The 26,959-nt window shown below is 41.8% G+C and overlaps 1 protein-coding gene across 9 annotated transcripts in view; it reads left to right on the top strand.

Moving 5' to 3' along the window:
- ARHGEF6 (Rac/Cdc42 guanine nucleotide exchange factor 6) overlaps positions 1–26,959 on the top strand; it is a 117,323-nt gene that overhangs the window by 23,111 nt on the left and 67,253 nt on the right. For all 9 annotated transcript variants that reach the window (XM_070366211.1, XM_070366204.1, XM_070366205.1 and 6 more), the window contains 4 exons: positions 8,331–8,415; positions 10,595–10,719; positions 12,313–12,514; positions 24,145–24,215. In XM_070366211.1, coding sequence (XP_070222312.1) covers positions 8,331–8,415; positions 10,595–10,719; positions 12,313–12,514; positions 24,145–24,215 — 483 coding nt within the window. The remainder of the gene's footprint in view (positions 1–8,330; positions 8,416–10,594; positions 10,720–12,312; positions 12,515–24,144; positions 24,216–26,959) is intronic.

Raw genomic sequence — 26,959 nt, forward strand, 5'->3', positions numbered from 1 at the left:
TAAAGGAAATCAGTCCTGAATATTCATTGGAAGTACTGATGCTGAAGCTGAAGCTCCAATACTTTGGCCACCTGATGTGAAGAACTGACTTATTTGAAAAGACCCTGATGCTGGGAAAGATTGAAGGCAGGAGGAGAAGGGGACAAGAGAGGACCTGGTTGTTTATCCATTCTATAAGTAATCGTTTGCATCTGCTAATCCCAAACTCTCAGTCCATCCTTCCCCAATGCCCAGACATGAAGATGTTTTAAAAAACTGGTTTCATGGGACTTATTTAAGTTTCTCTGATAGTCCACCTTACCAGTTCACCAGTGAGTGATGATTTATTGATATAAGCTTGGCATGCTGCAGTCCATGGGGTTGCAAAGAGTTGGGTGCAACTGAACGACTGAGCAACAACATGTAACACTAGTCTCTCCTGTGCATGGAATTTGTCGCAAAGCAGTTGCTTCTACTAGGTTTTCAGGCTCTGACCCTAAATCATAGAAAGCAGGGGCTTTGGGAACCCTGTCTTCACAGGAGAGTCCCCTCCTTCACTGCCTGGACAATTAAACCAGCAGGAGCTCTCGGCTCTTAGACTTTCTGAGCCTCTTCTCGTGGTCTTTATACCTATGGCTGGATTCATCATGGGGAGTTCTAAAAGAAATAGTACCTGGAATATCTAGGGTGTTTTTTATCTTTTTAAATTTATCCTTACATGAAAGGACAAGGAAGAAGTATAAAGGATGAGGATGTTGATTTGGGACCCCATGTTCAGGCATTTTTCAGTATAAAAATGGATTTTCCAAAAGTTTGTTTTTAAGTTATTTTAAGGAACACAGCACATTTTCCCATAGAAATATGGCGCTACACGGTGACTGTTTTCTGGCCGGCCCACAGCGGCTTGTTTAATAACTAATGTGACTGAATTACAGATGTCACGGTGACTAAGTGGCGGGAATGACACTGTATCTCTGGGAAAACATGTTCCTTGTTCCAATCTGCAAGACTAAGAAATAAGTTGCCTTCTCTGAAGGGGTGGGGACTTGGGGCTCAGGGAGGACACCCCCAGCTCTGGTGCACAGATGCTCCAGCAGCTGGGGCATCCCATGTCTGTCCGCCCCACCCCTCAAAACTGGCAGCTTGTATGACTCTAGTGACAGGGGCACAGGAGGAAGGTGGTGGGCGGGAGGTGGGCCACAGCGGCCATCTGGCTGGGCGGCAGCTGGTTCTAGGTCTTCGGCTTCCCTCCTTGGCTTGGCAAGTGCTATTTATAAGAGAGATTTCGTCTGTTGCTTTCCTTCACATCTACTCTCTTTTTGGTGAGATTATCCAAAGCCAATTGTCCTCTCCCTTTCTCTTTTTAATCTTGGCACTGTTTCCACCAGGATGCCCCTATCATTCCTCATTCCTTTGCTTCTTTCCTGAACACTTGCTACTCAACTGAAGATAAATTTCTGTCGTGGAGAAAGTGGTTTTTGCCGTAAACATGTGCTCACAAGGAAGAATGGAGATCATAAAGTTGGATGTGGTGATGTCAGTGATGCTGAGGAAGCCATCTGGAAGTGGACTTGGGGATTTCAAGATGAGGCGTGAGCAGTAACAATTAGGCTCAGACCTTTGCTCGTTTTACAGGAGCTCTGTGAAGCTGGACTTCCTGGCTCTGGATATCATGAGGTCCAAGTCATCAAGAAGCCTATATTAGTTATCTAAAGTAACTCTGTATAAATTCACAGAAACAAAAGGACATAGATGGTCAAAGCCATCCCCAATTGCAACACAAGTCCCACGAGGCACTGGCAGGAAGATAGAGCCAGAATTTATAAATAAGCCATTTAAAAATGACATTTTGAAAAAAAAAAATCATCTGTAAACAGGTAATAATTATGTTAGGCTGCGATACTCCAGACTCCCTTTGCTCTGATTCTGTATTATCCAACAAATTTCTGATTGTAATTTGGCTTACCATGTAGATTTCTCTGTTGGGAGAGAGTGATCTAGACCATAAAATGGAAGGATCCAATCCTCTTAATGGTTCATTTTTTTGAAAAATTAGTACATTGGCTTTTCGCTTTATGTATTAGCCTTTTGTGAACGTGGTTAATATGAGTCTATTTTCAAGAGCCTTGAGATTTGAAGACCAGATTCTGGACCTTGGGGACCCAGCCAAGATGCTGCCTTTGGGAGCCCCTGTTCAGAGGATGAATCAGCAGGCCTTTTACTGCGCTCCTTTGGTCAAAGACATCTCTCACCATCCAGATGGGAAACAGAGACACAAAGAAAGTAGTGTTGCTTTCCTTGAGTCCTCACAACTGCCCCGCAGTGACAAATCTTGGATTAGAGTTAAGGTTTCCTGACCCTCACGTCGGTGCTCTTTTCAGTACACCGATGTTATTGCAGCTACGAGCATAAGTCAGACCTTGTTCTCTAAATGGCTGAAGTGTAGAGAAGGGAAGGAAATAAGGGAGAGAAGTAGCGAGCAGGCTTTGCACCATATCAAATTGGAAGAGTTTTCATTTAAAACCAAGCAGAGTATAAATGCTAACTCCTGTATTCTAGTAAGTGGAATACCAGTGTCGAGGTGGGTCCAGTTTCTGAGATGAGAGGATTATTTGTTGCGGACTGGGTGACTGCTTTTAGGAGGAGCTGGGTGGAAGCATCCCAGGTCATGTCTACAAAGCCAGGAGCACTGCCACCCAGTGAAATATGACTAAGCAGCTCAGATTGGCTTGCTCTGTCGCACGATGTAATGACATTTCCTCCAAAGTTCAGGGGTTAACAGAGGCAGCGTGCTCAGCTGTGAGGATTAAGAGAATGTGATTCAAGATGGTCTAAGTTAATTTAAGATCTTATTCAATAAGAACAAGGAGAACAAGGAAGAGATGGAATGTTCCTAAAATATTTGAAAAAAGTTTTGTTTTTTTTTTAAATGGGCCAGAAACATAAGCTATATCCATGTGGTCTCACTGAATCACTTGCTTTGCAGTTGATTAGGCTTTAATAGTTGAGTGATGGAGTCTATTGTGATCCTCTCAAGCCCTGAATTAGCTTTAAATGAAATGCACTGAGTGGTACTGAAGCCACATGGCATTAGAGGCATCACCTAGTTCTGAACTGGTTTGTGGTATGGCTTCTTGTCTTAACGAGGATGTGGCTGGGGCTATGACTGGTTAACGCAGATGCTTAGAGTATGATGCTGAGGAATGGTTTCACTTGGTCCTGTAACCATGGGCCAGATCCCCAACCCACACCCCGTCAGCCAACACTTAACGTATATGGACGATGGAACCAGACCAACAAACGGGAGTAACTTAGTGCAGCCCTGAACCCCTTCTGGCAAATACGACGAGGTGCCTGCTGGGTCAGGGCTGCCCCCTGAAATGAGAAAGACAACACAGGAGTTAGGCAAACCCCTGCAGAAGACAGTCTTCTCATACAGGTGAGTTTCTCTTTGTCACAATTAGTTGAACTAAGTTGTCTTAGAGGTTGTAACCAGCTTGCTGCAGGTGGTAAAGGTACTCCTTGTATTGACAGCAGCAAGGGATTTCTTTTCATGTACAGACTCACAGATTTCGTTCTCATCTTTTTATGTCAGGAAAACATGGTGGCTCAGATGGTAAGGGGGCTATCTGCGATGCAGGAAACCTGGGTTCGATCCCTGGGTCAGGAAGATCCCCTGGAGAAAGCAAATGGCAACCCACTCCAGTATTTTTGCCTGGAGAATTCCATGGACAGAGGAGACTGGTGGGCTACAGTCCGTGGGGTCACAAAGAGTCGGGGCGTGACTGAGCAACTAACACACACACATAAAACTTCGGGTATGCATACAGGGCTAAAATGCTCCTCAGAGCACTTTCTTGTATATTTTTATTGATTCCATCACATTCTTGCTTTGTGACTTAACTACTTACTTTGAGTCACCATTTACTTATCTATAAAATGGGGAAAATAACTGTACCCAGATTATACAGGCTTGCTGGGAGAATCAAGGGCAATGAATGGATGGTGTCAGCCCATAGCACATAGCAAGGGCTCAGTAAATCAGGAAATTGTAGCAGTAAGATTACCAAATGGTTGGGGGAGTGTCTTCTCATGCACTTCCTTACTTTTGTCAGTGTAGGGAAGATGTCATAAAATAGCATACATGTTGAAACTGAAAACTCCTCCAAAAAGGATCTATTTGTAAAGCCATATAAATATTAACTTCTGTGCAGCTTATATTGGCAGATCCCCAGTGGTTCAGAATTAACACCTGGTATTTAGTGGATGGAAAATAGGTTTTGCTGTCATTGTGGATATCCAAAATGGAAAAATGTGGGGAAACATTTAAAAATGAAAGGCCTTGTCTGATTTCAGCTGCTGATGTAGGACTAGACCTTAGGCTGGCTCTATGTAAATAGTTAAAATCTTTAATGAACTTTACTCCCTGTCTCTCCATTGCTTACCCAGTGTAGAGTAAATGTTTTTCTGTTGTTGTTATTCTTGAACCTTGCCTCATTCCATGGCAGGCCTGGGACCTTGAAGCCATTGAGCTGTAGTCCAAGAAGCAATCTTTTCTTTCCTGCCTGCCTCACAGTAGTGGTGAATGGAGGCAGGGAATCCTGCTGTTCATCCGACCTTCACAGATCCAACTGGAACTAAGCAGCTAATTTCTGCACCAAAATAAGTATCAAGAAAGTTCAGCTAGGGACTTCCCTGGTGGTCCAGTGGTTAGACTCCATGCTTCCAGTGCAGGGGACACAGGTTCAATCCCTGGTCAGGGAACTAAGATCCCACATGCTGCATTGTGTGGACCAAAAAAAAAAAAAATAGAAAAAAAAGTTCAGCTAATCTGAAGCTCAGTTTCATACCAGGGACACTAAACAGGTGCATGAAGCTTGCATAGAGAAGCCAGAGATGCGTGTCATCCGGCCATTGTATTGGGAAATCGCATACAGCATCTGAGCACAAATTTGCATTACCTTTTCACCATCCCAGTGCTTTGGAGATAGAAAAGGGGAATTGGTTGTCCATTTTGTACATGTGAATGATTGGGATTAATTCTAGGCAAGTGACTTGTATTGGAGTCTGCTTACCTCATACCCTGCCCATGGTGGGGGAGTCTCCCTTGCTTTTTCCCAGTTGGGTGCCAGTGCCCTTAGTTTTTCTCCACATCATCGTCTCTGAACTTGGTTTCACACCTCTCATTTCCACTAAGGTGTAAAAGACTGATAGCAGCTGAAAGTATTGCACTTTCTATAGACAGTATTTCCATTTTAGTAGGTGACCAATCTCAAGAGCGAGGAAGAAGGTCTGGGATGGAATGTTCAGTATTATTCCATGTGATGCTCGTGAGGGTGCGGTGCAGTGGAGGGTGACATGGTTCTGTCTAACTTTCCATTGGCTCAGAAATCATAACCCTCAGGCTTTGCCTTCTCTACTAGTCCTGAGAGGCCCCTTCCAACTTCTTCCTATGTAGTTCCAAGTGCTTCAGAACAGCATCTGTGGGTAAATTCTACTGTATTGAGGTTTTCTAAAAAAGGGAACTGTGTATAGTGCAGGCAACTTCCCTCAAGCAGATGCAGTGCCTCTTGCTGATGCATGTTTCATTTTCTGATCAATGTCTTTATTCTCAAATTCAGCCAAGTACCAACACAAGTGGGCTTCCCTAGCGGCTCAGTGGTAAAGACTCCGCCTGCCAATGCAGGAAATGTGGATTCGATCCCTGGGTCGAGAAGATCCCTTGGAGAAGGCAATGGCACCCCACTCCAGTATTCTTGCCTGGAAAATCCCATGGACAGAGGAGCCTGGCAGGCTACAGTTCATGGGGTTGCAAAGAGTTGGACACGCCTGAGCGACTAAACAACAACTAATACAAGTGAATATGGCCAGTGTGGTCGCCTATAGGAGGTCAATTAACCTGGATAAGGAGCAACCTCAAAAGAAAGGTGAAGGTTTTTTATCACAGTTCTCGGCCTTTTTCTGCTGATATTTACATCCATTTATTATTTTAGACACTACTCATCTCCACCACATCTGCCCAATACACACATCCACGTGCATACACATGCTCACACTCCCACTAGGAGTTTTTTGCTTTGTTACCATTTTGGCATACATGTCATTAACACTTTCCCATTGATATCACTTCTAAGGGAGATGCAGTAAGTCTGGAATCCCATGGGATACTTGATAGTGTCTCTAGGGTCTGTTGCATCTTGTTCACTCAGGTCTTGGCAAACTAGAACAGAATGCCTATCCATTTATTCCTGGAAACCTTTGAATTTTAGATTGTAGCATTCAGGAACATATTTGGATTGTAGTGTCCTTTAACTCTTTAGTAATACTGACATCTCCCCTTTGCTAGAAGTATATTAGAATCTCATTTTTAGATGCGATTGGGCTCGTCAGTCATTTTAAGTTTGAATGCAAAACATTCATTGATTAAATGAATAAAGACTTGTGGGTCTCAGAAGAGGCCCACATTTGCATATATTGTTTACACTGATGGCCTCCCTCGCAAATGTGGGGAAAAAATGGATACTATATATTTTCACTCAAGAGACAGATTTTAGGTCTTAAAGAATATGTACACAAAGAAGATAAAATTGGGTCTTGACATAGCTCCCAGAAAACATGCAGATTAGAAATGGAACAAATGTCCCTACCTTCCCATCAGGGAAGACAGATCCTTCAGAATCTTAGGCTCATTACCAACCATGCCCCACATGAAAAGGTACATTTTATTCCATCACCACACTGGGGGAAAAAAGGATGCAAACTTCTTGACATCCTGGAAAAAACTGTTTTAAGGTATATTTCCATCCAGAAACTGGGCATCTGGTTAAGCATTGGAGAGTGGTGCTAGTGGTAAAGAATCCACCTGCCAATACAGGAGATATGGGTTCGATCCCTGGTAGAGAAGATCCCTGGAGAAGGAAATGGCAACCCACTCCAGTATTCTTGCCTGGGAAATCCCGTGGACAGAGGAGTGTGGTGGGCTATAATCCATTGGGTAGCAAGAGTCAGATACAACTGAGTACAGCATGGCACAGCACAATAGATAATATATATAGATCTGGGAATCCAGGTGGCTCGGTGGTAAAGAATCTGCCTGCCAATGAAGGAGATGTGGGTTCAATCCCTGGGTTGGGAAGATCCCCTGGAGAAAGAAATGGCAACCCACTCCAGTATTCTTGCTTGGGAAATCCCATGCACAGAGGAACCTGGCAGGCTACAGTCCATGGGGTCACAAGAGTCAGACAAGACTTAGCCACTAAACCATATATAGATCTGTATCATTGACTGGCAGATTAATAGGTTGAGCCTGTGCTTGAGCAGACTTCTAGTTTCAAATACACATTTATGAGACTAGAAGACATCTCCATACACTTTTAATACATTGAATGCATTTGAAATTTTATTCTTAAATTTGTGAAATTATTTTTTTACTAAAGTATAGTTGATCTACAATGTTTTGGGTGTACAGCAAAGTGATTGACTTATACATCTATAGATCTATTCCTTTTCAGATTCACTTCCATGATAGGTTATTACAAGATATTGAATACATTTTTAAATGAACAGTTGTCTTTAAAACAGTAACCGCTTGGTATCTTCCCTAGGGACAGAGGATATCAGAATGATGATTGTAACTGGCCAAGTGAAATATTGTATTTCTTCAATGTTTTGCTGCCAGCAGATGAGCAATACCAGGAAGGCCAGAGGTCATATCTGGAGAAGTTACCTAAGGCCAGGAAGAACCTAGAGGCTCAGAGTGGCCAAGGGTCAGATCCATGAAGATGAGCTGAGAGGGGCAAGGTCAAGCGGCAGAAACTGGGCACTGAGGCTGGGAACAGGAGGCAGGCCTAGGCAGGAAGTTTGGGCAGTGTGAAGTTGGGACCCAGTGGGTGGCCACAGCAAGGATGGGCAGAAGAGAGGAAGGCAGTGCTGACAGTGCCCGGCTGAGAACAGTGAATAAACTGCACTGAGGAAAGGGTGTCACAAGGGCTCCCCCTCCTTCGGTAGGTGATGGGCGCTGACTGTAACCCAGCACAGGGTTTCCGGTAACTGGGCCGAGAGTATTGATGGGTTCAGGTCAGAAGAGCAGGTCTGTGCATTTCCTGGTGGGCGCTGCACTCGGCATAGTTCTCATTTCCCATTACTGCTTCTCTCTGACTCACTGATGGCTGCCACATGTCATTAGGCGGCTTTGCTGCCGCTTTCATTTTTTCCCAAAGGTATACAGAGGTTTGGGTCTTGGCTTTTACATTATTTTCCCCTGAGAGCTGGAGGAAGTAGCCTTCTGATAGTTTGGTTTGTTGAGTTGAATACTTACAGTGTCTTAACAGTTTCAATTTCCTTTCTCATAGATATTTGATCCTGATGACCTTTATGCAGGGGTCAATTTCTCCAAGGTTCTGAACACTCTTTTAGCTGTCAACAAAGCAACAGAAGGTAAGTAGGGCTTGAGATGGGTAGGGGGGTCTGGGTGACATGTTTGGGTTCACGTGTCTCTGATTCCTCTAGGATCCGACTATGGCCACAACTGTGCCCTTGGGACAGATTTCTCTCTTCCCCTTAAAAGAACCCCAATGGGTGCCAGATGCTTTAATTCGTCATACTTTAGGATTTCAACATAACTATTACAGATGTTTTTCTAATGCCCTTAATATAATAAGAATCAAGAAACAATTTCATTCAAAGCTATCAAATAGGCCCCTGAGTATAACAAGGCAGAAAATTAAAAGGAAAAAGATCAGTTCCTTTTTTCATAAAGTTTACAAAATGCAGCCGTTACTTCCCTTTCCCCGCCAGAGACATTTTTTTTTTTTTTCTCATAGTTTTCAGTATGTCTTTGTCCATGTTAAGGAACCCTTCAGTAACCTTGCACTGGAAATGAAACCTCAGGTTCATAGTGAGAGAAAAGAACATCATTTATTTAAATGTTTAGTACCCATCACATTGGCAGAATGAAATAAATATAAATCTTAGTACATGTGAACCAAATGATGATAACCTTAAAGGATAGCTTCATTCCTTCTGTGATACAGTCTCTTACTGAGAGCAGGGCAGTAATAACCATAGTTAACATGCGTTGAGCCCTTACCATGGGTCATGGCCGTCCTAAGAGCCATCAGTAGTCTCATTTAATCTTTGAAACAACCCTGGGAGTAGGTGGAGTAGGTGTCAATAGTAGGTCCATATTACAGATGACGAAAGTCAGGCCTGTGGTGGTTCGAGTAGAAAGTAAGCAGCAGACCTGGGATTCAGACCCACAGCTCACTGACTCTAGAGCCCCGATGCTCCAACTTGGGTCTTGCTGCTCAAAACACTGGAAAGTCAACACGCTGTGTGCCCAGCACTGCCAGGTGCTACAAAGGAAGTGTAAGACGTGGTCCCCGCCCTGGAGAAAATTACCATCTATTTAGGGAGACTCAACTTACCCACATGAAACAATTAAAGAACAAGAACAGACAATATAATCAAGTGCCAAAGAGGCTGGGGCATCTAGGAAGCTATCAAGTAATTACAGTTTTAGTCAAAAGAGCTGTATATAATAGCAATAAATGCAAAAATACTTCTCTGAAGTTGTTCTTTTGCTTTCTGGAAGAAAATGCTTTGGCGCTATTGCAAGGCGTATAGCAGAAAGTACAGCTAATTCAAGTAACTATATTTAACACACATGACAACTATCCAGTTCTGGGCAGGGAGGATCGTATAATTCTAACATTATGCCATACAAATTATATGTTCCTTTGCCAAACTCTCCTAGCAAGTTTTACAGTCTCTTCCCTTGCCACAGATATTTATAAAATACAAGGAGGTGAAAGTTAAAACCCACAGCATCAAGGAAATTACTTGGATACTGAGCTTGTCGCCTAGGGAATGTTTGGGCTTTAGACTTTTGCAGTTTATATCTTTTAAAAATAAATGGAGAGGAAAAGAACTCTCATTTGAATTTGTCAGGAAGCCAACTCCTCCCTTTAGTATGCTCTGGGCATTCTGAAAACACCCAACTCAGCGCTGGGCTGATCGAATTTCACATGGTTTCAAGGAAAAGACTCTTGAGTTTGAGTTTAAAAAAAAAAAAAGATTCTAGTATCAAGACTGCATCTTTCCCAGACGCACATTCTCTCTCATTCTCATTCTCCCATCCCCCAGGCACAAGGAAGATTTGACATCATATGTGCCACATAGACTGCTCCATGTGAGGAAGAAAAGAACCACTCAGTTACGGGCCAAAAAACAAAGCGAGAAATTTAAAATATTTCAAAGTAATAAGAGCCACAGACAGCTGTTTGGTACCCAATATAGTTCTGCTGGGGATCACAGGGCATACTGTTCCAACGGGTTCAGGAGCAAAGTGTTGTAGAGAAATGGGTTAAGAGAAAATGTGGTTGTGTTGCTGTTTTTCATTCTACTGGAGAACAATGGCCAGTAAGGTTAAGAAAGAGAAGTTGGCCACTGCAATGGAGGGGAGGGGGGGTGAAATAAGCTCAGCATGTTCATCATGGAACAGTTAGAAGTCTGGTCAGATTGCCTTTGATAATGTCCCGTGAAAGAAAATATTTTGCTGGAGACGTTTTTCTGACACAAGGGGCTCTCTTTACGGTACCTTTTCCTCTTTTCACAGATCAGCTCTCAGAAAGGCCATGTGGACGTTCCTCTTCTCTTAGCGCTGCTAATAGTTCTCAGACAAACCCACAGGGAGCAGTTTCTAGCACAGCTCCAGGACTGCAAAGGCAGTCAAAGCCAGTGGTAAGTATGGTCCCCAATTCCCCTGGCCTGTTTTTAAATCCGTAAAATTCGATGGCTATCTTGGTTACATCTCCATAGGTGGTGAGATACCATCCTGTTGGTTTGGGGTGTTGTGATAAAATGAATTTGGAACCTCACCCCAATTCAGGCTGGCCCAAGGGAACGCATCAAAGGCATGTGGGCCACAGAGTCAGAAAGTCAGGGTTGAAGCCTCAAAGTTCTATCCCTTTCTACTGGAGTGGGTAGCCATTCCCTTCTCCAGGGGATCTTCCTGACCCAGGAATTGAAACCCAGGTCTCCTGCATTGCAGGCAGATTCTTGACTGTCTGAGCCACCAGGGAAGCCCATCCCTTTCTAGAATTGAGCAACTGAGAGCCCTATGCAAATGTCAGTTGTTAGTCCGACTTCCTGAGGGAAGTTTGCTGTTATTTCCCCGTCACCACCACCCACCCCCCGCCCCCAGCTTATTAGAGAACTAAATAGCTCCTGGCACAGTGCAGGCAATCAATGCACATTACTTGCTCTCATCATCATCACTGCCATTTTCTTTTTCTCTTTGCATTCCTACTGAGCTCGAGAGGAGCTCCTGTATTGGGATGGCTCAGTTATCATTGCATTTGGTCTTAATGGGAGCTTTTGGAAGGAAGCACCCTAGCTTCTGCTCTTTTGAGACCTTTATTCCTTGTCAAAATCCACCCACTTGCTTTAAGCCATCAGGAGCTATTAGTTCCAAAGTACTTTAATTACTTCCAAAGCACTTAACCTTTTGAGATCAGAGATCCCTTTCAGAAGCTGATGAACATTGTAAGGTTCCATACCCCTTGGGCCCTCTCAAATTGTATGCAAAATTTTCTCTCTGAATTTACTAGTCTCTGTTTTGGGTAAAGGCACATTGTGCTATCATCTTCTCAGGGACCTGTGACAGGTTAAGAGCTCCTGACTTGGGTAACTATGGGATATTTGATCTTTGCATATGACTAAGCCTTAGCCAATTTAAGATATTCTTAGTAATTGGGAGGTGGGAGGCAGATTTTATGAGAGGAGGTTAGTACCTAATCTTGGTCATGTAATTATGTAAGACTTTGTCTGGGTGTTGGGTACAGGCAGAGTGGGATAGTTTATTAATCTAATTTGTTTCCTAGCTCATTTAAATAAGTATCTTTCAGGAATTCCCTGGCAATCCAGTGGTTAGGACTCCATGCTTCCATTGCGGGGGGCCTGGATTTGATTCTTGGTCGGGAAACTAAGATCTCCACAAGCTGAGTGGTGTGGCCAAAAAAATAAAAGTAGTATCTTTAGATAACTGGTGGGGGACAAGGAGATGAAGGCATGACTCCCTCCAAAATACACATGCCCACAAATGCAAAAGTTTGCCTACAATTTTGAGGGCTTTATTAATCCCCTTCTTCTCACCGCTTGCGCCCTGGCAAGGCCTACCTATGTTAGGCCCATTCCTAAGTTAAAGATTCAAGACTGAGATAGACCTGGGGTTTTATCCTTGGTCACCCTACTTTATTTGCCTAAATTCATAGAATTTCTGCCCCAGCCTCATTGAGATGAGTACCTAATCTGGTGTGACTTTTATTTCTCTAGGAGATGACGGAAAATGGAAGTCACCAGTTGATAGTAAAGGCAAGATTCAACTTTAAGCAGACTAATGAAGACGAGCTGTCTGTCTGTAAAGGGGACATCATTTATGTCACTAGAGTTGAAGAAGGAGGCTGGTGGGAAGGCACATTAAATGGGAGAACGGGCTGGTTCCCTAGTAATTATGTCCGAGAAATTAAATCCAGTGGTAAGTCAATCTTTTCAAAGCTTTTTTGACTCTGACTCCTCTATGTTCTTGGTCTTTGGACGGAAAATCTTGCAGTTTTCATTGGTTCACAGAATTGTTTGTACTGGTATATGTGAAAAAGACTAGAACAGAACTGGGATAAAAAAATCTGTGATTAGATATTTTGAAGCCAAGTTGTATTTAGATTACATCAAGGCGGCAAAAAACTAAAAAAGCAAAAGAATTCAAAGCTTAGACAACTGTTCCACCCTAACTATGTCCCTTTCTGCTACTAATTCTAGCTCATGTAGCCCATGTACAAAGTCCTTCCTGCTACTCCAAGAATCACTGATGGCAGAATACAATAATAAGAAAGGCCATGTGCTCACTTCCTTTTTTATCCCTAAGCTCTTTGAGCAAACTTAAGTCTAAATGTCTCAGAGATATGTAGGAGAAATAATCACAAGGCTGCAGGAAGCTGTCTGGCCACTTTGATTCTAAATAAGATTACCCTGAAAGTCGTTGTACACTGCTAACCGTTTACCCTTTTTCATGATGATACCCAGAGAAATGCAATCTAATCACTCATCAGTAATCATTCTAGAACTTTCTTAGGTAACTTACTTGCCTTTTATTCTTCAAGAAACTAAATCTTGCTTATATTACAAAACCAACAAAAATCTCTGGCATTATAAAAATATGTCATAATACAGATAAAATAAGGTTCAGTTATTCACATTATTATAGCTCTTCATGCTTCAAAACTATTTACCCAGGGGCTCCTTTTGAGTAGTTAGCTCCTTGGTATATTTTTTCCTTTGGTTGATGTCTTTTTTGCTTTTTTAATACCTCAAAATTAATACTATTATTTAATAAGATTATAGGCTCACTATAAGTTAAAACTTACCAAAATAGATAGTGGAGATAATAAAAGTTCCCCTCTCATCTCCTCCTCCAGATAACCACTGTTAGGAGCTTTTCCCTAAAGTATTTGAGCTAAAATTTAGCTTCACGCTTTTCTGTGTTGTGTATCGGGTGAAGGTAGAGCATTTCCTTTAATGGAATGAGTATTTACTAACAGATTTCTAATTATGTGTGTGTGTGTAAATGTCTTAGTATCTTTTAGTACTGGGAATCGAGGAGTTTCTGTTGAGCCCTGAAGTATTTTCATGGGCTTTGCCTGGAATTTCCTTGGTTTTGATGATTTCCACAGCCGATTTTTACCCCTTTTACATCTTTCAATGTGTATAATCTGATTGTTAGAATCTCTAAATAATTTGACAAATTCACCCTAACTTTGTTCACTGATTCAATGCCTTCATCAGAAAAGTAAAAGGAACAGCCCTTGCTTCCTGGCCTGGCCTGGGAATCCCAAGCATTGTTGAGGGGATGCAGGTAGCGAACAGACAGCACGCCGCACTCATTATATATATAGTGTCCCTTACTGAGATGCCTTGTAGCATATAGTCTGGCTCCTCCCTTGTGAACCAACCACCCTGAGCAGTTTGTCCTGGTCTTGGACCCCTTCTCTTTGAGTTTTTCCTAAACTCTCTTTGGTTTACAACTCAGTTAAGGATACACTTGGCAAGCTCTGGCTCTTGTTTGAGCACCTGGGGAACCTAACCCTTAGAAACTCTTTTCCAGCTGTCAAGAATAGGTCTGGCTAACTGGGGTCAGGAGGCCAGCCTATCAGGGAAAGCCTAGGACTGCAAGAGTATGGACCACTTCCCACCTAGTTTATTGCAATAGCTTCTTAACTGGCATCCCTGCTCCTGTCCTTGTCACTCCTATAGTGTAATTTAAACTCAGTAGCCAGAGGGTACTTTTAAAATGTACCTTGAAAAAAAAATTAAAAAAATATAAAATGTACCTTGAGCATTATTAAAATGATTAGAGAGGGTACGTTTAAAATGATCCTTTTAAAATGTAACTTGAGTACTATAATGGCTCCCAGCTCAAAAACAGTGAAGGTCAAGGTCATCCCAATAGTCTACATGGCCTCCAGGATTTGGCCTCTGGTGTCCCCTCTGACCTTCTTTCTGACCTCTCTCCCCCTCACTTGTCCCACTTCCACGCGGGCCTCCTGGTTGCCTGTTCCAGACAGGTTCCTGCCTCACCTGCTGTCCCTCCACCCTTACCTACTTCAGGTCTTTGCTCCCTTGTTGGCTTTGAAGTAGCATCTTATCAGGTCACCCAGGGGGAAATTGGACCCTGTTCTCACTACTCTTGTCCCCTTTCCCTTTTGTAGGTTTTTTTTTTTTTTAACCATTTATTTCTAACAGTGTATATTTATTTATTTATTTATTTCATTTACCATCTGTATTCTACCATTAGCGTATAAGTGCCACAAGGGCAGAGATGTTTTTTCTGTTGGTTTGGCTCGGTAAATATTTGTAAAATGAATGAATGTTGTGGGGCAGGTCATTCAATTCTGTTCAGCTTGTTCGTTGAGTATTTCCTGGGTACTGGGTGGGCTGTGCTGTACTTACCCACTCAGTCGTGTCTGACTCTTTGCGACCCCGGACTGTAGCCCACCAGGCTCCTCCGTCCATGAGTATTCTCCGGGCAAGAATACTGGAGTGGGTTTCCATGCCCACCTCCAGGGGATCTTCCCAACCCAGGGATTGAACCCAGGTCTCCCTCATTGCAGGTGGATTCTTTACCATCTGAACCACCAGCCCAAGAATACTGGAGTGGGTAGCCTATCCCTTCTCCAGAGGATCTTCCTGACCCAGGAATTGAACTGGGGTCTCCTGCATTGCAGGTGGATTCTTTTCACCAACTGAGCTACCAGGGAAGCCCACTTGGTGGGGAGAGGGTTGTAATAATCTGTCCTCATGGACTCTGCCCCCAAGGACTTTGCAGTCTAGTAGTCATGATAGGTGTGTACATGACAGGTTAGGACAGAGTCACACAAAGTCATATGTACAAAGCTGTTGGAAGAGTAAAGAAATTATTTGTTTAACAGTAACCTAAGAGGAAAGAAGGCAATGACACCCCACTCCAATACTCTTGCCTGGAAAATCCCATGGATGGAGGAGCCTGGTGGGCTGCAGTCCATGGGGTCGCTAGGAGTCGGACACGACTGAGCGACTTCACTTTCACTTTTCACTTTCATGCACTGGAGAAGGAAATGGCAACCCACTCCAGTGTTCTTGCCTGGAGAATCCCAGGGACGGGGGAGCCTGGTGGGCTGCCGTCTGTGGGGTCGCACAGAGTCGGACACGACTGAAGTGACTTAGCAGCAGCAGCAGCAGCAGCAAGAGGAAAGAAGCACTTGACTTGGGTCTTGAATGATGAAAAGAGGCTTCTGATGGGCAGAGGATAGAAGCAGTTACTAAGTTAAAGCTGGGAAGCAGGGAAGCATGGAGTGAGTGATAGGAGGATTTGGGTTGAGGGTCAGGTGAGTGAAGAGAAGGGGTGTGGCTGGAGCTACTTTAAGAAGGCTGTCAATGACAAGTTGTAAGCAGGGGATTGCATGTGGTTTAGAGAAATCTTTCTAGTGATGATGTTGGGGCTGGATGGCAGGGAAGTGGTGGGGATAATCAAGGAGGATGTGGGCAAAGCAGTAAAGACTACTGCTGAGGTCCCAGCAATCGACTTTGATGACTGTGGAGAAGAAGAGAAAGTGGATGGATGCAGTAGATACTGTCAAAACAGAATCAAGAAAACTTGCTGATGATTAGCTATGAGGAAAGGGAAGAGGTGAACATAATGCCAAGCCTAGGGGTCCAGGTTGATGGTGAGCTCCTTAAGGGCATGCAGTGTCATCCACCTAGCTGGGCAGCAAAGGTTTATTTGCCAGGAGTAGGATATCAGTTCTATGATGAGGGAACCAGTGAGGCACAGAAGCCTGAGGCATGCCTCTTGCCCTCGTGGTGTTCATAGTCTTGTGAGGAGATGGTCTTACTAGCATATCAAATGCTCAGTTCTAAATACAAGGTAGTCTGGAGAATGGTGAGCAGAAGAGAGGTACCCAGCTCATCCTGACAAGGAGGTCAAACGGAAATTATTCATCTTTGTATATCTTTCTGTGTCCATAGTGCCTAATGTAGTGCTTTAGACATAGGAAATGTTTGGTAGATGCTGAACTCCCTTAATAGAGAAGATAGGAGGTTTTGTGTGTGTGTGTGTGTGTGTGTGTGTTGGGGGTGGGTGATTGGTACTGGAAGATGATGAGTTGTTTTGGACATGTTGAGTGGAGGTGCCAGCAGGTTATCATTCTGAAGATTTCTAGCAGGTTGGCAGGATGAATTTAGAGCATGGGAGAGAGGTAAGAGCTGGAGATTAAACTGCCAATGGACACTACAAAGTGGTGGATGATGAAGTGTCAAATAGATAGCAGATCATCAGTGGACAGAGAGTATGCAGTGACTGGAGAGGTTGGGAGAGGCTTCCTGGAAGAGATAGGACTTGAGCTGAACCCTCAAAGACACGGAGGCTGTGTGGACAGGTCCAAAAGAGAGAGGAGGACAATATAAGTTGTAGTGATTGTTTGGGGAGAATGAAAACCATGAAAGATCAGTGGTAGTTCAAGTGGAGCGTGTTTAAGGGACTGTGGAGGAGATTAACTTGGTGTAATGCAAACATCTTGTTGGCAAAGTAGGTATCAGCTCTTTGCCGACTTGAATCCTTTCCCACCGATATCTTGCTGCACAAAACAGTAAGAAGGCCACAACCTACTTAGAATGCTGCTGAGGGACAATATAAACTCAGTGTTATGCTGTTTTATCCCCTGGAGAAGGGAATGGCTACCCACTCCAGTATTCTTGCCTGGAGAATTCCATGGACAGAGGAGCCTGGTGGGCTATAGTCCATGGGGTCGCAAAGAGTCAGACACGACTGAGCGACTAACACTTAGAAGATACTTGTCAACTTTGGAATGTCTTTCCATAAAATCCATAGTGATGTGTCCACTTAGGAAAGAACATTTATCTTTAAAGAGTCTTTAAAAATGATTTCTAGATTAAATGTGTAGCTCAAAGAAACGAAACCTTCAATTTGAAGTTTTCAACTCCTCTGCTATACAACTTCTGGGTCCTTTATAAAGTTGAATCAGGCATGGAATTCTGTGGTCTCTATCTGCTTACTGTTGGGCCAGATGTGTAACACGGAGATCACTGGAAGAGTCAGGAATTCTGGAATACTCATTCACGGTAGCCTGGGTACAATTCAGGCTGATGCTACAGGTTCTTTTGTCTTAGAAATCAAACAAAGGAACTCCAGTCCCAGGCAACCCTCAGCCCGCAGATGGCTCTGCTGCCTCTGCGATGGAAAGCTGTGCAGAGTTTTGTTCCATTGACAAGAGCACTTCATGCTCTGGTAAGTTTGCCCTTGGGGAATGGATTTTTAAGTTTGAGAAATCCTCTGTAACTTTTGTCTAGAGATAATTATGGCCAAAGCCCTGGAGACAGTTTCTTCCTCTCTTCAGGAGGTTGATTTCTGAGGACTTACAGAACACCACCACTCTAATACTGTAGAAAGTTGATAAATAGAATATTTGAGTATAGTGTTTTATACACACACACACACACACACACACACACATCTTTCAACATGAGTTTAAGGCTGAAGATAGAATAGTTTTTTGTGACCATGATGACAAAAGCCTCTCCGCAAGAATGAGAGAACTCAGACACAGGTGACATTAGGAAGCTCTTGTTACCAGTCCTGCTGGCCGCCTTTCAATTTCCTGTCACATGAGAAAAATACACCCCATTTTGAGGAAAAAATATTTTTTCCAAGGATCTTACTTCTTGAAAAGTACATGTATGAATAACTTAGTCATTATATAAACTACAGAAGGTCTTTTTTATCCATCATTTCATTTGACTCAGATACATTATAAATAAGAAAATTAGCCATTTATCCTGTTTTCAGTCTTTTTCTTCAAAATTAGTGGTAACTTGTAAATGACCTTGTTGTTTACACACCAAAATCATGTTTGCCACTACATCATAGTAAGTTATATCTCAGTAACACAGTAGGTTATATCTCTCCTTAAAATTTTTGTCTTTGTTACCAAGAAAGGGTGAAGGTTTTATCAGGACTTTGCATTAAAATTTTCCTGGCTATTGAGGCAAATATGATTGGAGCAGATATTTTAAACAAGTTCTGTTTTCTTCAGCTGATTCAGTTAAAGGGTCAATAAATCCTTCTAAAACTTCTTCTTTGCAGGTAAATGTAGATGTCAAATGAGGGGATTAGGTAGATGGCTAATTAAATTTTATTAAGGCAGATTAAGAAATGACTCTTCCTACTTATTCTAATCCAAAACCATGATGAGGCTTTATATTTAGACTTCCTGTTTTAATCCCCAGGGTGTATCACACAGATCCTTCACATCCAGAGAAAACCAGTTATCACTAGATTTCTTTTTGACTTGTCACCACCAACAGGCATAGGAATCTATACCTTAGCGAGGAGAGGAATGAATGGAGAGTTAATGGGAAAGGGATCGTTACATAGGAATAAGGACGATTTCTCTTTTTTCCCAACATTTGTAACATTTTTTAATTGAAATATTTGTTATTGTTGTTTAGTCGCTAAGTCGTGTCCAACCCTTTGTGACCCCATGGACTGTAGCCCGCCAGGCTCCTCTGTCTATGGGATTTCCCAAGCAAGAATACTGGAGTGGGTTGCCATTTCCTTCTCCAGGGGATCTTCCTGACCCAGGGATTGAACCCGGGTCTCCTGCATTGCAGGCAGACTCTTTACCAACTGAGCTACAAGGGAAGCCCCAGTTGTATAGTATTATATAAATTATATAATATAGTGATCACAATATTTAAGGGTTATACTCCATTTATAGTTATCATAAAATATTTGCTGTATTCCTCATGTTGTACAGTATATCCTTGTAGCTTATTTTATACCTAATAGTTTATACCTAATAGTACCTGTTACTCTCCTATCCCTATATTGCCCCTCCCCCTTCCCTCTCCCCACTGGTCACCAATAGTTTGTTTTCTGTATCAGTGAGTTTGCTTCTTTCTTGTTATATTCACTAGTTGGTTTTATTTTTTAGATTCCATGAATACGTCCTATTGTACAGTATAGTATTTGTCTTTCTCTGACTTATTTCACTTAGCAGAATGCCCTAGGAAGGTTACTTATGTCTACACTGTGTGACACTGTTGTTGTTTGAGTTATGCTAAATAACCCATTTGAATTCTTCACTACATTGATTGATTTCTTTTTTGTTGATTGAATTGAATTGACCAGTTTTTTAATGGCCTTAGAAACACCACCTAAAAGGTTTATGTTTTCATATTAGTTCTAGTTAGGTTATATTGCGGAGGAAAAAGTTTTCCTCTACCCTTCTAGGTTCTTTTGAAATTGGTAAGAGACAGATCAACAGGTGAAAATCACAAAAAAATTTTTAATAATATGTCTACATGGGAGAGACCCAGGGGAACTGAGTAAGTTGCCAAAATGGTGAAACGTTCACATTAAATACCATCTTCAGCTAAAGATAAAAGAGGGTGTTGGGGGTAGTGGTTTGTGACTTCAAAGGGGAAGAAGGCAATTGACAGAGAGATGGAAAAGCAAATGTTTGGCAAATAAATGTTTGCTGGGCCTTGCAGAGACCATGGAACACAGAGTGGACTCTGATCTCCAAGAGCTGTCCCCACCACCCCCAGCCCATGTTCTTTGCAGATGTCTCTGCTGATAGCTCTGTTCTGGGAACAGGCCTTCTACCTAAATTCTCTAGGCATCTAAGAGGGAGGTAAAAAGAAAGACTTCCTGAGTCTTTAGAGCCTTGATTGTTTTCAGCTCAATATAATCCATGTGCCAAAGAGACACTTTGGGGAGGGAAAATTGACCCCCCTTCTGTCACTTGGAACCACCCCCAGGGACTGAACTTGTTTCTTCTGCACCTCCACGTATTCATTCCTTCTCTGCGTGTCTCACTGAGAGTGGGTTTCAGCTAAGACCACACGTGTTAAGAGTAGGCAGTGGTGGGCTGGGGGTAGAGGGCAAAGGAGGAACAAGAGGCAAGAACTGTCACTGAAACCTGGTACTGGTGTTTTTCTCTTTGCATCCACCCCTTGAATTTTTTCATGGGGCCGGTTGTTTGCAAAGGCTACGTATCTAAAGATTTTCCAAGGTTGTCCTTCCAAATCTGTTTTCCTTCTCTCGGGGTTGATTCCCCATTCTGCACCAAGACTGCAGGGACATCCAGACCTTCCAGCACGACGCTGAGTGAGAGCAGGCATCCTTGCCTTATTCCTGATCTTGGGGTTCGGAATGCATTCAGCTGTAGGTTTTTCTCCACTAGGTAAGATGCTAGCTATAAGGTTTTTGTAGATGTCTTTATAGAGTTGGAGAAGTTCTTTATTCCTATTTCTTTTTGGAAGTTTTTGTTGAATGGGTATTTAATTTTGTCCTGTGCTTTTTCTGCATCCATTGATATTATCATGTGATTTTTCTTTTTAGGCTATTACTAACATGGGTTTCATCTATTGATTTTTGAATATTTAACCAACTTGTATCCATGGGATGAATTCCATGGTATAAAGTTCTTATAAAATATTGCTGAATTCTATTTACTGATACTTTGTTAAGGTTTTTTCATCGAAATTCATGAGAGATATGGGTCTGCAGTTTTATTTTTTGTACTGTCTTTGTCTGGTTTTGGTGTCAGTGTAATAGTGACTTTATAAAATGAATTCTTTTATTTTCTGGAAGACATTGAGAAGAATTGCTATGACTTCTTCCTTAAACATTTGGTAGAACTCTCCATTAGAACCATATGTGCCTGGAGATTTCCTTTTTTCCAAAGTTTTAAATTTATAAATTCAATTTCCATACTAGTTATAAGGTTCTTCAAATGGTATATTTAATAGTGGGTGAACTGTGGCAGTTTTGGTTTTCTGAGAAATTGCTCCATTTCACACCTGATTATCAAATTTATGTGTTTTGAGTTGTTCATACTATTTATTATCTTTTTGGTATCTCTAGAGTCTGTAAAGATATCCCATATTTCACTTCTCATATAGGCAATATGTGTCTTCTCTCTTTTTCCTCCGTCAGTCTTGCTAGAGTTTGACTATTTTATTAAAATTTTTTCACTAGAATTTTTTTATTAAAGTGTGATTAATTTGCAATATTGTATTAATTTCAGGTGTACAACAAAGTGATTTGGTTATACATATATATGTATATATCTCTATATTTTGAAAATTTCTTTTCCATTATAGGTCATTACAATATACTGAATATAGTCCCCTGGGCTATTCAGTAAATCCTTGTTAACAATTTTATTGATCTTATCAAAGCACCAGCTCTTTTAGCATTATGTTCAGCCACCCAGGAATCTCCATGGCAGTCACTGTTTTCTTTCGTGTTTCCCTGTTCTACTTTACATAGTTACCATTTTTTTTTTCAATTGCAGTGACCAATTCCTTTGGGCTTTCCTTTCCTCTTCTGCATCTTAGCAGACTTTCCATTACTGTTTACCCTTCCTTTTGGCCTTGCTTTCAAAAGGCGACCACATCTTGCTGATTTCTCTGGAACATTCTATTTTTATCGGACTGGTTTATGTCATAATTACACAAAACAACTGAGTTTTAAGTAGCATCAGGGCTATACTGTAGAAAACTTGTTTAATAAAAACTAAAAGAATTTGGTGACTGTTGATTTCAAGTATGCTGAAGAGTCCAAAACCATAGTGTGTGTGTGTTGGGGGGGGGGGCGGTGGGGGGCGGCGAGCACCAAGCTTGGCAATACAGTACTTGGGTTCATGTCCTGACTCTGCCACTTATAATCTCAAGTAATAGTCTGGGTGGCTTTGAATTGCTCAGATTTATCCAGTAAAGCCTCGTGAAGCCACCATGTGGATCCAGGCAGATCTTAAACTAGATATGCCCCATTTTTTGTTGCTGAGGAGTGGGAGAATTGGCCCTCATACCTGCGTTTCTGCTGTATTTCCACTTTACACAGCCTGGTCCAGCTGGACAGTTCACTGTCGCAGGAACAGCCCTGTTTGAGTGTTGCCATTTCTACAGCTGTGCTCCTGGAATCTTCCCTGCTGAGAAAACGCTCTACTGTCTTCTCAGCCTGTTTGAATTCTAGCCCCCATCCAGGGACAGATCAAATACCCCCCTGCCCAGCAAGATCTTCTCTGACCATCCCAGATCGAACTGATGGCCCCTCTGAGCTCTGAGGTGGATGGGGAACCACTCACTGCTCATGCCATCGACCAGGCCCTTCAGTAGCTTCATCTCTGGACGTCCTGCTGCTTGGGAGCACAGGCTCTTGTCAAGACACACCCGGGCTTCAGTCCTGGCTCTGCCATTTCCCAAATTCATGCCCTTAGGCAGCTGACCTCACCTTTCTGTACTTTAGTGACCTCTGCAAAATGAGAAGATTATCTCTGCCTCACAGGGTCGTTGTAAAGATCAAATAAAATGTCCTAAAAGCTGGTAAGTGCCAAGTAAACATAAGGGATATTTTAAATATAAAAATCATTAGAAATCAAGGTTAAATGGAAAAATGTTCATGAAATAGTGTTGTAATAGGAGAGTTAAGCTGTAGGTGAATTAAGGAAGATCACTGTGTGTGTGTGTGTTCACAAACACATGATAAAAGGAATAGGAAGACATACTCCAAAACGTTACTGTGGGTGATGGTTAGCTCTTGGTGACGGGTTAATTGTTGGTTTTTCTTTTATATATATTGTATTTTTTAGGAGTGGAATGTCATAGATATAAAACTAGAAAATATTACTTTTAGAAAAGGAAAGATCAAGGCCTGATGATAATACTTGGTTATGTATACTCTACCATACTTCAGAAGGAATTTAAAGCAGCATACAATATAATATAGCGAGGTAAAAATGGAATATACAGCAATGATATACAGGACAAAATGAGAGTAAGGAAGATAGTCTGTAGTGACACTGTTAAACATTTATGATTGTTGTCTTGTATTTTTTATTTTTTATATTTCTTTTGGCTGCACAAGGTGGCTTGTGAGATCTTAGTTCCCTGACCAGGGTTTGAACCTGATCCCCTTGCAGTGCAAGTGAGGAGTCTTAGCCATTGGACCACCAAAGAAGTCCCCTGTCTGTATTTTTATTAAGTGGTTTCTTTGTTTTTAAAAAAAGCATCCTGGGATATCTCTTCGTCATGAGTTTAATAGATAAGACAAACTTTGTAAAAGAAAGACAACAGTTTATAGCACAATGTAATGATATTAAAATGATACATAGAAGAATTTCCTGCTAGTTTTCAGTGTATTCAAGATTCCGATTATTTTATTCTGGGCACAATAAACAGCCAGCCCCAAGAAAGAATGGCTGCTATTATCTGTATTATGTTATTCTTGTATGGTTAGTTGCAAGTTACAAACATAACGTATTTGGTTAGCATTCCTTTGCTTATCTGTTTTATAATAAGTCGAATGGAAAGGCAGATGAGTGAAGAAACAGCCCAAACTGGATCTGAAGTTCTTGCCTTGACCCTGTCATTAAGAAGCTGTGACTTGACCATCTGTAGTTTAGTAAGATTATAGCTTCACTTGTTTAGAAACGTACATTTCCTTTGAGCCTTCCACTTGACAATATTTATATGTTAGTTGACCTATGTTATAAAATGTTCATCTTAGACTTGTGTGATATTAACAGAATTTAAATGTCTTTTTCACAGAGAGACCTCTCTCCCCCAAGGCTGTCAAAGGATTTGAAGCGACTCCACTTACCAAGAATTATTATACTGTGGTGAGTGTTCAGATGATGAACAAAAATTTTCTTGACTCTCTATATGGAGAACCACTGAAGTGTCGAGGCGACACCAATGAAAGACTGGAGAAAGCTGCATTGCAAGGGTCTAATGTCAGCTTCATTATAATGGAACTCTTCTACTTGTAGGTTTCTTACAGATGTCTAGAAGTTTTACATCCCCTGTACTGAGTAATTCAAGGGTAGCACAAAGATTCAGAGCAAGACCTTTTAAACCGCAACAAAGGAGAAATTGGCTGATATGTCGACATTATGGGGAAATTCAGCAGTTAGAGCTCGCCTTACATATAGGAGGTGAATCCCCAAGTTCCTTTAATGGAATAAAGTTTACATGATTGCATAGTGTGATTTTATTTTAGAAGCAATCAATTTGCTATGATATCCTTGGAAATATTATCAACCTTGTTCTTGAGGACAGCCCAAAGGGAAGACTGTCCTTTGGCACAGAGGGAGGAATAAAATGACTCTGGCTTGAACACAGATATGACAAAATATATAAGCTATAAATAGGGCATGTGCAATACTCAAAATAAGTTCCTGTTTGAAAAAGAAATTGTATAATTTCCCTTAATCTACTCTGTTTTCCTCCATGTCTTCTTTCCAGACTTGGCCCAGTCACTAATGAAAAGGTCAAGTCCTCATAACCCCGAAGTCTCCCTGTTTGGTAGCCTTGTCATCTTCCTCATCACAGCTGAAATATAGTTTCACCCTTCACCTAATGTTCTACGTGTGTTTTTGCTGCCGATTCCTTTCATTGTGTGCATGGATAAACAGTTTTTATTTTATTTTTTGGCCATACTGTGTGGCTTGCGGGAGCTTAGTTCCCAGACCAGGGATGGAACCCGTGCCCCCTGAGGTGGAAGTGCAGAGTCCTAACCACTGGGCCGGCAGGGGAGTCCCTCAAGAGTTTTAAAATCTTTCTATACATTTGGTTTCAAAAAATGAAATATCATTCTTCAGTGAGTTTGCTTCATAATGATAACATGAACAGTAGTTGGTGTGAAAAATCAGGTAGGAACTTCATAGGTAGCATGGACAATAATCACAGGGGATAATTTTGTCACTATTTTCCTTTTACATTTCTGAGGTTAAAATACATCACTCAACAGAGCTAGGCTCCCTTCTCTCTTCATCCCTGATCACTTTTTTTTAAAAACTGGTAATATTTTGATGCATTTCCTACACATATATAGCTATATATCATTGAAGTGAAGTGAAGTGTAATCGCTCAGTCGTGTCTGACTCTTTGCAACCCCGTGGACTGTAGCCCACCAGGCTCCTCCGTCCATGGGATTCTCCAGGCAAGAATACTGGAGTGGGTTGCCATTCCCTTCTCCAGGGGATCTTCCCGATCCAGGGATCGAACCCAGGTCTCCCGCATTGCAGGCAGACGCTTTAACCTCTGAGCCACCAGGGAACCCCAATGTAGTTGTAATCATGCTATCTACACAATTTGTGTTCTGAGTTGTCACTTAAGGTTATCATATTTTCAATTATTTATTTGCCTTGTATTTTATTTTTTATTCTAGTTATATTGAGAAAAAATTGACATGCAACACTGTAAATTTAAGGTGTACAGCATAATGATTTGACTTACATACATCATGAAATGATGACCCCAGTAAGTCATTGAACATCCATGATGTCATAGAGTTACAAAATCAAAGAAATGGAAAAAAATGTGTTTTCCTCGTGATGAGAACTCTTAGGATATACTATCTTAACAATAATCATAAAGAGCATACAGCAGTGTCAATTATATTTATCATGTTGTACTTTATATCCCTAGTACTTATAACTGTGAGTTTGTACCTTTTTACCGCCTTCACACAACCCCCCCCCACCTCTGGTCCTGACCATTTCTTTTAGCTTCCAGGTGAACCCCAATGATTAAATTTTTAATGGAAGGGTGCAGTCAAATGGTGAATGAAAGTGTTACAATAGCTGCTTCTCCCTGCCGGTCTGGAGCATACAATCACTCTGCTTTGACTCTCTCTCTGCCTCTGCTGAGTCTATCAACCCACTCCAGTATTCTTGCCTGGAGAAGCCCATGAACAGAGGAGCTTGGCGGGCTACAGTCCACGGGTCGCAAAGAGTCGGACACGACTGAGCAACTTCACTGGGATTATCCAAGGCAGACTAACCTCTGTGATTCTTATGGGCATTATACAAGTCCTATCTATACTAAATACCAACTCAAGATGTACTGCAGTTTCTATCACCCATCTCCTGTTGGAGTCCGTGTACCTTATTTCCACATCTCGCTGTTACAAACAATTCTGCAGTGAACATCCTGTGTGTAACTTTGGCAAAGCGTATAAAGATCTGTAAGGTGGAGTCCTAGAAGTTAAATTGTTGAGCCAAAAAATATATATATATTTAAATTTTTTCTCAAACCAAACTTAATTTAAAAAAACCCAAAAGGTCTTGGGGAGCCCATGATGGTCTGAGAAGGAACTGTAGAGCTGTAGTATGAGAATTGCTGGATTATTGAGACCAGTTGGACTTACTATTGTAATTAGATATGCATGTGAAGGGATTTGGGCTAGTTGGTGTTTTTTAAAAATCTACATTTTTGAGTATTTAGGCAAATTTTTAGCAGCAACAAATTCAAAATATGTTCCGAGTGTTCTGATCACCCTCCCAATCTGTGTTGAATACCTGAGTACTCACCCACAGTATTTGGAGATCTGAAAAATCAAGTTCACCCATATGTAAGGTGT

The sequence above is a fragment of the Bos mutus genome, chromosome X (genome assembly GCF_027580195.1).
Source record: "Bos mutus isolate GX-2022 chromosome X, NWIPB_WYAK_1.1, whole genome shotgun sequence".
Lineage (NCBI taxonomy): Eukaryota > Metazoa > Chordata > Mammalia > Artiodactyla > Bovidae > Bos > Bos mutus.